Source organism: Oncorhynchus masou, chromosome 16 (assembly GCF_036934945.1).
Source record: "Oncorhynchus masou masou isolate Uvic2021 chromosome 16, UVic_Omas_1.1, whole genome shotgun sequence".
NCBI lineage: Eukaryota > Metazoa > Chordata > Actinopteri > Salmoniformes > Salmonidae > Oncorhynchus > Oncorhynchus masou.
Genome location: NC_088227.1, coordinates 45,675,676 through 45,689,057, shown reverse-complemented (window position 1 = coordinate 45,689,057; position 13,382 = coordinate 45,675,676). Strand labels below are relative to the sequence as shown.

The window sequence follows — 13,382 nt, the reverse complement described above, 5'->3', positions numbered from 1 at the left end:
TTTATACATGAAACCCTTCTGAATGACCCTCTATAACAGATGCTGCAAGTTCATGTGTTGGCCACATGGTGGTGACATTTCTCACATTTTTTGCTAGCTGACAGTAAGGTGACCTACTACCTCCTCCTCTTCCTCCTCTTCCTCCCCCTCTCCCTTCTCTTCCTCCTCCTCTTCCTCCCCCTCTTCCTCCCCCTCTTCCTCCTCTTCCTCTTCTTCCTCCTCCTCCCCCCCTCCTCCTCCTCACCAGGGTGAGATCTGTCTGTGCACCAGTAGGATCTACGTGGAGAGGAGTATTTACCCAGAGTTCCTGAAGAGGTTTGTGGCGGCTGCGCGGGAATGGAAGACTGGTGCTCCCTCCGACCCCGACAACAACAACGGAGCTCTGGTCAGCAGGGAACACCTGGAGAAGGTATGACGTCACATAATATTCTGGGTATTAACAGTGTTTCCCCTAGGATTTAGTTTCTGGTGGGATGGAGTTTTGGCCTGCCTCGTGACATCACCAATAAGATGGAGGACCAAACCGCTCTGCCAGTAGCAGCTACTTTTCCTCTCCCCACTAAGTTTACAGTCCTGGCAGAAGCCTTGTTCTTTGTTCCATTTTAATTGAAAACAATCACAGTAATGTAGTTCATTATTACCCAGAAATGTTTTGACATTGAGAAGGGAAAAAAACAGCTGCATTGGAACTTTAAAACTAATTTCAAACTAATTTCAAACTAATTTCAAACTAATTTCCTGCAATTCCACACATTTCCCCCTTGGGCAGAGAGAAAATGTGTGGTTTTAAAGTAACTTTTAAAAGTGAATATTCTGTTAAAGCTTCTTCAGGATTAAGTACCTGTACAGGAACCAAATCAGCGGAAATTCCAGGACGCCAACTAATTGTACTCGATACAACTCAAACTTTCATTAAAACTCACATGCAAGGTACTCAATTAAAACCTCTTAGAGATCGGGCTACTTTTTTCAACATTCTGTTAAAAATCGCTCAACATTTCAACGTCCTGCTACTCATGCCAGGAATATAGTATATGCATATGATTAGTATGTGTGCATACTGGTCTGGTCTGTGTTATGGTTATATTAACATATACACCTGTCTAACCTGTCCCTCCCCCATCCAGGTGTGTAGCTTCGTGACCCTGGTCTGTGTTATGGTTATATTAACATATACACCTGTCTAACCTGTCCCTCCCCCATCCAGGTGTGTAGCTTCATGACCCTGGTCTGTGTTATGGTTATATTAACATATACACCTGTCTAACCTGTCCCTCCCCCATCCAGGTGTGTAGCTTCGTGACCCTGGTCTGTGTTATGGTTATATTAACATATACACCTGTCTAACCTGTCCCTCCCCCATCCAGGTGTGTAGCTTCGTGACCCTGGTCTGTGTTATGGTTATATTAACATATACACCTGTCTAACCTGTCCCTCCCCCATCCAGGTGTGTAGCTTCGTGACCCTGGTCTGTGTTATGGTTATATTAACATATACACCTGTCTAACCTGTCCCTCCCCCATCCAGGTGTGTAGCTTCGTGACCCTGGTCTGTGTTATGGTTATATTAACATATACACCTGTCTAACCTGTCCCTCCCCCATCCAGGTGTGTAGCTTCGTGACCCTGGTCTGTGTTATGGTTATATTAACATATACACCTGTCTAACCTGTCCCTCCCCCATCCAGGTGTGTAGCTTCGTGACCCTGGTCTGTGTTATGGTTATATTAACATATACACCTGTCTAACCTGTCCCTCCCCATCCAGGTGTGTAGCTTCGTGACCCTGGTCTGTGTTATGGTTATATTAACATATACACCTGTCTAACCTGTCCCTCCCCCATCCAGGTGTGTAGCTTCATGACCCTGGTCTGTGTTATGGTTATATTAACATATACACCTGTCTAACCTGTCCCTCCCCCATCCAGGTGTGTAGCTTCGTGACCCTGGTCTGTGTTATGGTTATATTAACATATACACCTGTCTAACCTGTCCCTCCCCCATCCAGGTGTGTAGCTTCGTGACCCTGGTCTGTGTTATGGTTATATTAACATATACACCTGTCTAACCTGTCCCTCCCCCATCCAGGTGTGTAGCTTCGTGACCCTGGTCTGTGTTATGGTTATATTAACATATACACCTGTCTAACCTGTCCCTCCCCCATCCAGGTGTGTAGCTTCGTGACCCTGGTCTGTGTTATGGTTATATTAACATATACACCTGTCTAACCTGTCCCTCCCCCATCCAGGTGTGTAGCTTCGTGACCCTGGTCTGTGTTATGGTTATATTAACATATACACCTGTCTAACCTGTCCCTCCCCCATCCAGGTGTGTAGCTTCGTGACCCTGGTCTGTGTTATGGTTATATTAACATATACACCTGTCTAACCTGTCCCTCCCCCATCCAGGTGTGTAGCTTCGTGACCCTGGTCTGTGTTATGGTTATATTAACATATACACCTGTCTAACCTGTCCCTCCCCCATCCAGGTGTGTAGCTTCGTGACCCTGGTCTGTGATATGGTTATATTAACATATACACCTGTCTAACCTGTCCCTCCCCCATCCAGGTGTGTAGCTTCGTGACCCTGGTCTGTGTTATGGTTATATTAACATATACACCTGTCTAACCTGTCCCTCCCCCATCCAGGTGTGTAGCTTCCTGACCCTGTTCTGTGTTATGGTTATATTAACATATACACCTGTCTAACCTGTCCCTCCCCCATCCAGGTGTGTAGCTTCGTGACCCTGGTCTGTGTTATGGTTATATTAACATATACACCTGTCTAATCTGTCCCTCCCCCATCCAGGTGTGTAGCTTCCTGACCCTGGTCTGTGTTATGTTTATATTAACATATACACCTGTCTAACCTGTCCCTCCCCCATCCAGGTGTGTAGCTTCGTGACCCTGGTCTGTGTTATGGTTATATTAACATATACACCTGTCTAACCTGTCCCTCCCCCATCCAGGTGTGTAGCTTCGTGACCCTGGTCTGTGTTATGGTTATATTAACATATACACCTGTCTAACCTGTCCCTCCCCCATCCAGGTGTGTAGCTTCGTAACCCTGGTCTGTGTTATGGTTATATTAACATATACACCTGTCTAACCTGTCCCTCCCCCATCCAGGTGTGTAGCTTCGTGACCCTGGTCTGTGTTATGGTTATATTAACATATACACCTGTCTAACCTGTCCCTCCCCCATCCAGGTGCGTAGCTTCGTGACCCTGTTCTGTGTTATGGTTATATTAACATATACACCTGTCTAACCTGTCCCTCCCCCATCCAGGTGTGTAGCTTCATGACCCTGGTCTGTGTTATGGTTATATTAACATATACACCTGTCTAACCTGTCCCTCCCCCATCCAGGTGTGTAGCTTCGTGACCCTGGTCTGTGTTATGGTTATATTAACATATACACCTGTCTAATCTGTCCCTCCCCCATCCAGGTGTGTAGCTTCCTGACCCTGGTCTGTGTTATGGTTATATTAACATATACACCTGTCTAACCTGTCCCTCCCCATCCAGGTGTGTAGCTTCGTGACCCTGGTCTGTGTTATGGTTATATTAACATATACACCTGTCTAACCTGTCCCTCCCCCATCCAGGTGTGTAGCTTCCTGACCCTGTTCTGTGTTATGGTTATATTAACATATACACCTGTCTAACCTGTCCCTCCCCCATCCAGGTGTGTAGCTTCGTGACCCTGGTCTGTGTTATGGTTATATTAACATATACACCTGTCTAACCTGTCCCTCCCCCATCCAGGTGTGTAGCTTCGTGACCCTGGTCTGTGTTATGGTTATATTAACATATACACCTGTCTAACCTGTCCCTCCCCCATCCAGGTGCGTAGCTTCGTGACCCTGGTCTGTGTTATGGTTATATTAACATATACACCTGTCTAACCTGTCCCTCCCCCATCCAGGTGTGTAGCTTCGTGACCCTGGTCTGTGTTATGGTTATATTAACATATACACCTGTCTAACCTGTCCCTCCCCCATCCAGGTGTGTAGCTTCCTGACCCTGGTCTGTGTTATGGTTATATTAACATATACACCTGTCTAACCTGTCCCTCCCCCATCCAGGTGTGTAGCTTCGTGACCCTGGTCTGTGTTATGGTTATATTAACATATACACCTGTCTAATCTGTCCCTCCCCATCCAGGTGTGTAGCTTCGTGACCCTGGTCTGTGTTATGGTTATATTAACATATACACCTGTCTAACCTGTCCCTCCCCCATCCAGGTGTGTAGCTTCGTGACCCTGGTCTGTGTTATGGTTATATTAACATATACACCTGTCTAACCTGTCCCTCCCCCATCCAGGTGTGTAGCTTCGTGACCCTGGTCTGTGTTATGGTTATATTAACATATACACCTGTCTAACCTGTCCCTCCCCCATCCAGGTGTGTAGCTTCGTGACCCTGGTCTGTGTTATGGTTATATTAACATATACACCTGTCTAACCTGTCCCTCCCCCATCCAGGTGCGTAGCTTCGTGACCCTGGTCTGTGTTATGGTTATATTAACATATACACCTGTCTAACCTGTCCCTCCCCCATCCAGGTGTGTAGCTTCGTGACCCTGGTCTGTGTTATGGTTATATTAACATATACACCTGTCTAACCTGTCCCTCCCCCATCCAGGTGTGTAGCTTCCTGACCCTGGTCTGTGTTATGGTTATATTAACATATACACCTGTCTAACCTGTCCCTCCCCATCCAGGTGTGTAGCTTCGTGACCCTGGTCTGTGTTATGGTTATATTAACATATACACCTGTCTAATCTGTCCCTCCCCCATCCAGGTGTGTAGCTTCGTGACCCTGGTCTGTGTTATGGTTATATTAACATATACACCTGTCTAACCTGTCCCTCCCCCATCCAGGTGTGTAGCTTCGTGACCCTGGTCTGTGTTATGGTTATATTAACATATACACCTGTCTAACCTGTCCCTCCCCCATCCAGGTGTGTAGCTTCGTGACCCTGGTCTGTGTTATGGTTATATTAACATATACACCTGTCTAACCTGTCCCTCCCCCATCCAGGTGTGTAGCTTCCTGACCCTGGTCTGTGTTATGGTTATATTAACATATACACCTGTCTAACCTGTCCCTCCCCCATCCAGGTGTGTAGCTTCCTGACCCTGGTCTGTGTTATGGTTATATTAACATATACACCTGTCTAACCTGTCCCTCCCCATCCAGGTGTGTAGCTTCGTGACCCTGGTCTGTGATATGGTTATATTAACATATACACCTGTCTAACCTGTCCCTCCCCCATCCAGGTGTGTAGCTTCCTGACCCTGGTCTGTGTTATGGTTATATTAACATATACACCTGTCTAACCTGTCCCTCCCCCATCCAGGTGTGTAGCTTCCTGACCATGGTCTGTGTTATGGTTATATTAACATATACACCTGTCTAACCTGTCCCTCCCCCATCCAGGTGTGTAGCTTCCTGACCTTGGTCTGTGTTATGGTTATATTAACATATACACCTGTCTAACCTGTCCCTCCCCCATCCAGGTGTGTAGCTTCGTGACCCTGGTCTGTGTTATGGTTATATTAACATATACACCTGTCTAACCTGTCCCTGCCCCATCCAGGTGTGTAGCTTCGTGACCCTGGTCTGTGTTATGGTTATATTAACATATACACCTGTCTAACCTGTCCCTCCCCATCCAGGTGTGTAGCTTCCTGACCCTGGTCTGTGTTATGGTTATATTAACATATACACCTGTCTAACCTGTCCCTCCCCCATCCAGGTGTGTAGCTTCGTGACCCTGGTCTGTGTTATGGTTATATTAACATATACACCTGTCTAACCTGTCCCTCCCCCATCCAGGTGTGTAGCTTCCTGACCCTGGTCTGTGTTATGGTTATATTAACATATACACCTGTCTAACCTGTCCCTCCCCCATCCAGGTGCGTAGCTTCGTGACCCTGTTCTGTGTTATGGTTATATTAACATATACACCTGTCTAACCTGTCCCTCCCCATCCAGGTGTGTAGCTTCCTGACCCTGGTCTGTGTTATGGTTATATTAACATATACACCTGTCTAACCTGTCCCTCCCCCATCCAGGTGTGTAGCTTCGTGACCCTGGTCTGTGTTATGGTTATATTAACATATACACCTGTCTAACCTGTCCCTCACCCATCCAGGTGTGTAGCTTCCTGACCCTGGTCTGTGTTATGGTTATATTAACATATACACCTGTCTAACCTGTCCCTCCCCCATCCAGGTGTGTAGCTTCCTGACCCTGGTCTGTGTTATGGTTATATTAACATATACACCTGTCTAACCTGTCCCTCCCCCATCCAGGTGTGTAGCTTCGTGACCCTGGTCTGTGTTATGGTTATATTAACATATACACCTGTCTAACCTGTCCCTCCCCCATCCAGGTGTGTAGCTTCGTGACCCTGGTCTGTGTTATGGTTATATTAACATATACACCTGTCTAACCTGTCCTCCCCCATCCAGGTGTGTAGCTTCGTGACCCTGGTCTGTGTTATGGTTATATTAACATATACACCTGTCTAACCTGTCCCTCCCCCATCCAGGTGTGTAGCTTCCTGACCCTGGTCTGTGTTATGGTTATATTAACATATACACCTGTCTAACCTGTCCCTCCCCCATCCAGGTGTGTAGCTTCCTGACCCTGGTCTGTGTTATGGTTATATTAACATATACACCTGTCTAACCTGTCCCTCCCCCATCCAGGTGTGTAGCTTCGTGACCCTGGTCTGTGTTATGGTTATATTAACATATACACCTGTCTAACCTGTCCCTCCCCATCCAGGTGTGTAGCTTCCTGACCCTGGTCTGTGTTATGGTTATATTAACATATACACCTGTCTAACCTGTCCCTCCCCCATCCAGGTGTGTAGCTTCCTGACCATGGTCTGTGTTATGGTTATATTAACATATACACCTGTCTAACCTGTCCCTCCCCCATCCAGGTGTGTAGCTTCCTGACCTTGGTCTGTGTTATGGTTATATTAACATATACACCTGTCTAACCTGTCCCTCCCCCATCCAGGTGTGTAGCTTCGTGACCCTGGTCTGTGTTATGGTTATATTAACATATACACCTGTCTAACCTGTCCCTCCCCCATCCAGGTGTGTAGCTTCGTGACCCTGGTCTGTGTTATGGTTATATTAACATATACACCTGTCTAACCTGTCCCTCCCCCATCCAGGTGTGTAGCTTCCTGACCCTGGTCTGTGTTATGGTTATATTAACATATACACCTGTCTAACCTGTCCCTCCCCCATCCAGGTGTGTAGCTTCGTGACCCTGGTCTGTGTTATGGTTATATTAACATATACACCTGTCTAACCTGTCCCTCCCCCATCCAGGTGTGTAGCTTCCTGACCCTGGTCTGTGTTATGGTTATATTAACATATACACCTGTCTAACCTGTCCCTCCCCCATCCAGGTGCGTAGCTTCGTGACCCTGTTCTGTGTTATGGTTATATTAACATATACACCTGTCTAACCTGTCCCTCCCCCATCCAGGTGTGTAGCTTCGTGACCCTGGTCTGTGTTATGGTTATATTAACATATACACCTGTCTAACCTGTCCCTCCCCCATCCAGGTGTGTAGCTTCGTGACCCTGGTCTGTGTTATGGTTATATTAACATATACACCTGTCTAACCTGTCCCTCACCCATCCAGGTGTGTAGCTTCCTGACCCTGGTCTGTGTTATGGTTATATTAACATATACACCTGTCTAACCTGTCCCTCCCCCATCCAGGTGTGTAGCTTCCTGACCCTGGTCTGTGTTATGGTTATATTAACATATACACCTGTCTAACCTGTCCCTCCCCCATCCAGGTGTGTAGCTTCGTGACCCTGGTCTGTGTTATGGTTATATTAACATATACACCTGTCTAACCTGTCCCTCCCCCATCCAGGTGTGTAGCTTCCTGACCCTGGTCTGTGTTATGGTTATATTAACATATACACCTGTCTAACCTGTCCCTCCCCCATCCAGGTGCGTAGCTTCGTGACCCTGGTCTGTGTTATGGTTATATTAACATATACACCTGTCTAACCTGTCCCTCCCCCATCCAGGTGTGTAGCTTCCTGACCCTGGTCTGTGTTATGGTTATATTAACATATACACCTGTCTAACCTGTCCCTCCCCCATCCAGGTGTGTAGCTTCGTGACCCTGGTCTGTGTTATGGTTATATTAACATATACACCTGTCTAACCTGTCCCTCCCCCATCCAGGTGTGTAGCTTCCTGACCCTGGTCTGTGTTATGGTTATATTAACATATACACCTGTCTAACCTGTCCCTCCCCATCCAGGTGTGTAGCTTCGTGACCCTGGTCTGTGTTATGGTTATATTAACATATACACCTGTCTAACCTGTCCCTCCCCCATCCAGGTGTGTAGCTTCGTGACCCTGGTCTGTGTTATGGTTATATTAACATATACACCTGTCTAACCTGTCCCTCCCCCATCCAGGTGTGTAGCTTCCTGACCCTGGTCTGTGTTATGGTTATATTAACATATACACCTGTCTAACCTGTCCCTCCCCCATCCAGGTGTGTAGCTTCCTGACCCTGGTCTGTGTTATGGTTATATTAACATATACACCTGTCTAACCTGTCCCTCCCCCATCCAGGTGTGTAGCTTCGTGACCCTGGTCTGTGTTATGGTTATATTAACATATACACCTGTCTAACCTGTCCCTCCCCCATCCAGGTGTGTAGCTTCGTGACCCTGGTCTGTGTTATGGTTATATTAACATATACACCTGTCTAACCTGTCCCTCCCCCATCCAGGTGTGTAGCTTCCTGACCCTGGTCTGTGTTATGGTTATATTAACATATACACCTGTCTAACCTGTCCCTCCCCCATCCAGGTGCGTAGCTTCGTGACCCTGGTCTGTGTTATGGTTATATTAACATATACACCTGTCTAACCTGTCCCTCCCCCATCCAGGTGTGTAGCTTCCTGACCCTGGTCTGTGTTATGGTTATATTAACATATACACCTGTCTAACCTGTCCCTCCCCCATCCAGGTGCGTAGCTTCATGACCCTGGTCTGTGTTATGGTTATATTAACATATACACCTGTCTAACCTGTCCCTCCCCCATCCAGGTGCGTAGCTTCGTGACCCTGGTCTGTGTTATGGTTATATTAACATATACACCTGTCTAACCTGTCCCTCCCCCATCCAGGTGTGTAGCTTCGTGACCCTGTTCTGTGTTATGGTTATATTAACATATACACCTGTCTAACCTGTCCCTCCCCCATCCAGGTGTGTAGCTTCGTGACCCTGGTCTGTGTTATGGTTATATTAACATATACACCTGTCTAACCTGTCCCTCCCCCATCCAGGTGTGTAGCTTCCTGACCCTGGTCTGTGTTATGGTTATATTAACATATACACCTGTCTAACCTGTCCCTCCCCCATCCAGGTGCGTAGCTTCGTGACCCTGGTCTGTGTTATGGTTATATTAACATATACACCTGTCTAACCTGTCCCTCCCCCATGCAGGTGTGTAGCTTCGTGACCCTGGTCTGTGTTATGGTTATATTAACATATACACCTGTCTAACCTGTCCCTCCCCCATCCAGGTGTGTAGCTTCGTGACCCTGGTCTGTGTTATGGTTATATTAACATATACACCTGTCTAACCTGTCCCTCCCCCATCCAGGTGTGTAGCTTCGTGACCCTGGTCTGTGTTATGGTTATATTAACATATACACCTGTCTAACCTGTCCCTCCCCCATCCAGGTGTGTAGCTTCGTGACCCTGGTCTGTGTTATGGTTATATTAACATATACACCTGTCTAACCTGTCCCTCCCCCATCCAGGTGTGTATCTTCCTGACCCTGGTCTGTGTTATGGTTATATTAACATATACACCTGTCTAACCTGTCCCTCCCCCATCCAGGTGTGTAGCTTCCTGACCCTGGTCTGTGTTATGGTTATATTAACATATACACCTGTCTAACCTGTCCCTCCCCCATCCAGGTGTGTAGCTTCCTGACCCTGGTCTGTGTTATGGTTATATTAACATATACACCTGTCTAACCTGTCCCTCCCCCATCCAGGTGTGTAGCTTCGTGACCCTGGTCTGTGTTATGGTTATATTAACATATACACCTGTCTAACCTGTCCCTCCCCCATCCAGGTGTGTAGCTTCCTGACCCTGGTCTGTGTTATGGTTATATTAACATATACACCTGTCTAACCTGTCCCTCCCCCATCCAGGTGCGTAGCTTCGTGACCCTGGTCTGTGTTATGGTTATATTAACATATACACCTGTCTAACCTGTCCCTCCCCCATCCAGGTGCGTAGCTTCGTGACCCTGGTCTGTGTTATGGTTATATTAACATATACACCTGTCTAACCTGTCCCTCCCCCATCCAGGTGCGTAGCTTCGTGACCCTGGTCTGTGTTATGGTTATATTAACATATACACCTGTCTAACCTGTCCCTCCCCCATCCAGGTGCGTAGCTTCGTGACCCTGGCTCGGTCGGAGGGTGCCACGGTGCTGTGCGGGGAGGGCGAGGACCCGCTGGTGCTCCCCCAACGTAACACCAGCGGCTACTTCATGAGTCCCACCGTCATCGCCGGCGTAGCTGAGTCGTCCCGTGTGATGCAGGACGAGATTTTCGGCCCCGTCGTCTGCGTCAACCCTTTCGACGGTGAAGACGATGCTGTCGCTAAGGGCAACGGGGTACGCTATGGCCTGGCGGCGACTGTGTGGACGCGTGACGTCGGGCGGGTGCACCGGGTGGCGAGGAGGTTAGAGGCGGGGCTTGTCTGGACCAACTGTTGGCTGGTCAGAGACCTGAACCTACCGTTCGGAGGCATGAAGAACTCAGGGGTGGGGAGGGAAGGAGGGAGGGATAGCTATCACTTCTTTACGGAGGTGAAGACCATCACTGTGAAACACTGAGAGACGGAGGGAACAATGTTTCTGTTGGTGTGTGTGGTCTTGTTGTTCTTTCCTCTTGATCCCCAAATTAACATTTGCCACGTCCCCACGAGGACAATGGCTATTTTACGCTTAGGGGTTAGGAGTTAGAGTTAGGAGTTAGGGTTAGAGTTACAATTAAGGTTATGGTTAGGGGTTAGGGTTAGGGTTAGGAGTTAGAGTTAGGGATTAGGAGTTAGGGTTAGGAGTTAGGGGTTAGGTTTAGGAGTTAGGGGTTAAGAGTTAGGGTTAGGGGTTAGGAGTTAGAGTTAGGGATTAGGAGTTAGGGTTAGGAGTTAGGGTTAGGGATTAGGAGTTAGAGTTAGGGATTAGGAGTTAGGGTTAGGGGTTAGGAGTTAGGGTTAGGGGTTAGGAGTTAGAGTTAGGGATTAGGAGTTAGGGTTAGGGTTAGAGTTAGGGATTAGGAGTTAGAGTTAAGGATTAGGAGTTAGGGTTAGGGGTTAGGAGTTAGGGTTAGGGGTTAGGAGTTAGGGTTAGGGGTTAGGAGTTAGAGTTAGGGATTAGGAGTTAGGGTTAGGGGTTAGGAGTTAGAGTTAGGGATTAGGAGTTAGGGTTAGGAGTTAGGAGTTAGGGTTAGGAGTTAGGGGTTAGGGTTAGGAGTTAGGAGTTAGGGTTAGGAGTTAGGGTTAGGGGTTAGGAGTTAGGGTTAGGGATTAGGAGTTAGGGTTAGGAGTTAGGGGTTAGGAGTTAGGGGTTAGGGTTAGGAGTTAGGAGTTAGGGTTAGGAGTTAGGGGTTAGGGTTAGGAGTTAGGAGTTAGGGTTAGAAGTTAGGAGTTAGGGTTAGGAGTTAGGGTTAGGAGTTAGGGTTAGGAGTTAGGGTTAGGGGTTAGGGGTTAGGGTTAGGAGTTAGGAGTTAGGGTTAGAAGTTAGGAGTTAGGGTTAGGAGTTAGGGTTAGGAGTTAGGGTTAAAAGTTAAAATTAAAATTATGGGGTTAAAATTAGGAGTTAAAATTAGGGGTTAGGAGTTAAAATTAAAATTAAAAGTTAAAATTAAAATTAAAAATTAACAATTAAAGTTAAAATTAAAATTAAAATTAGGGTTAAAAAAATTAAAAGTTAAAATTAAAATTAAAATTAAAATTAAAAATTAGGAGTTAAAATTAAAATTAATTAGGATTAGGAGTTAAAATTAAAATTAAAAATTAAAATTAAAATTAAAATTAAAGTTTGGGGTTAAAATTAAATTAGGGGTTAAAAGTAAAATTAAAATTAAAATTAGGATTAAAATTAAAATTAGGAGTTAAAATTAAAAGTTAAAATTAAAAGTTAAAATTAAAGTTAAAATTAAAAGTTAAAATTAAAAGTTAAAATTAAAATTAAAATTAAAATTAAAAGTTAAAATTAAAATTAAAAGTTAAAATTAAAATTAAAATTAAAATTAAAATTAAAATTAAAAGTTAAAATTAAAATTAAAATTAAAATTAAAATTAAAAGTTAAAATTAAAAGTTAAAAGTTAAAATTAAAAGTTAAAATTAAAAAAAAGTTAAAATTAAAATTAAAATTAAAATTAAAATTAAAGTTAAAATTAAAAGTTAAAAAAATTAAAATTAAAATTAAAATTAAAATTAAAAGTTAAAATTAAAATTAAAATTAAAATTAAAATTAAAAAGTTAAAAGTTAAAATTAAATTAAAGTTAAAATTAAAATTAAAATTAAAATTAAAATTAAAAGTTAAAATTAAAAATTAAAATTAAAATTAAAAGTTAAAAGTTAAAATTAAAATTAAAAGTTAAAATTAAAAGTTAAAATTAAAAGTTAAAATTAAAATTAAAATTAAAGATTAAAATTAAAATTAAAATTAAAATTAAAATTAAAATTAAAAGTTAAAATTAAAAAAGGAGTTAAAATTAAAATTAAAAAATTAAAATTAAAGTTAAAATTAAGGTTAAAATTAAAATTAGGGTTAAAATTAGGAGTTAAAATTAAAATTAGGAGTAAGGTTAGGGGTTAGGAGTTAAGGGTTAGGCATTAGGATTAGGGTTAGTTAGGGTTAGGGGTTAAAGTTAAAAGGAGTTAGGGGTTAGGAGTTTGGGGTTAGGGTTAGGAGTTAGGGGTTAGGAGTAAGGGTTAGGCATTAGGGTTAGGAGTTAGAGTTAGGGTTAGGAGTTAGGGTTAGGAGTTAGGAGTTAGGAGTTAGGGTTAGGAGTTAGGGTTAGGAGTTAGGAGTTAGGGTTAGGAGTTAGGGTTAGGGTTAGGAGTTAGGGTTAGGAGTTAGGGTTAGGAGTTAGGGTTAGGAGATGGGGTTAGGGTTAGGGTTAGGGTTAGGGTTAGGGTTAGGAGTTAGGGTTAGGGGTTAGGAGTTAGGGTTAGGGGTTCGGTTTAGGCTTAGAGTTACAATTAAGGTTAGGATTAGGGGTTAGGGTTAGGAGTTAGGGTTAGGGGTTAGGAGTAAGGGTTAGGGGTTAGGAGTAA

At 44.4% G+C, this 13,382-nt stretch overlaps 1 protein-coding gene across 1 annotated transcript in view; it reads left to right on the top strand.

The window, feature by feature from the left end:
• aldh8a1 (aldehyde dehydrogenase 8 family, member A1) overlaps window positions 1-11,844 on the top strand; it is a 31,751-nt gene extending 19,907 nt beyond the window's left edge. The window contains exons 7-8 of the mRNA XM_064991773.1: window positions 248-409; window positions 10,478-11,844. Coding sequence (XP_064847845.1) covers window positions 248-409; window positions 10,478-10,930 — 615 coding nt within the window. The 3' untranslated portion in view covers window positions 10,931-11,844. The remainder of the gene's footprint in view (window positions 1-247; window positions 410-10,477) is intronic.
• The last annotated feature ends 1,538 nt before the right edge of the window (window positions 11,845-13,382 follow it).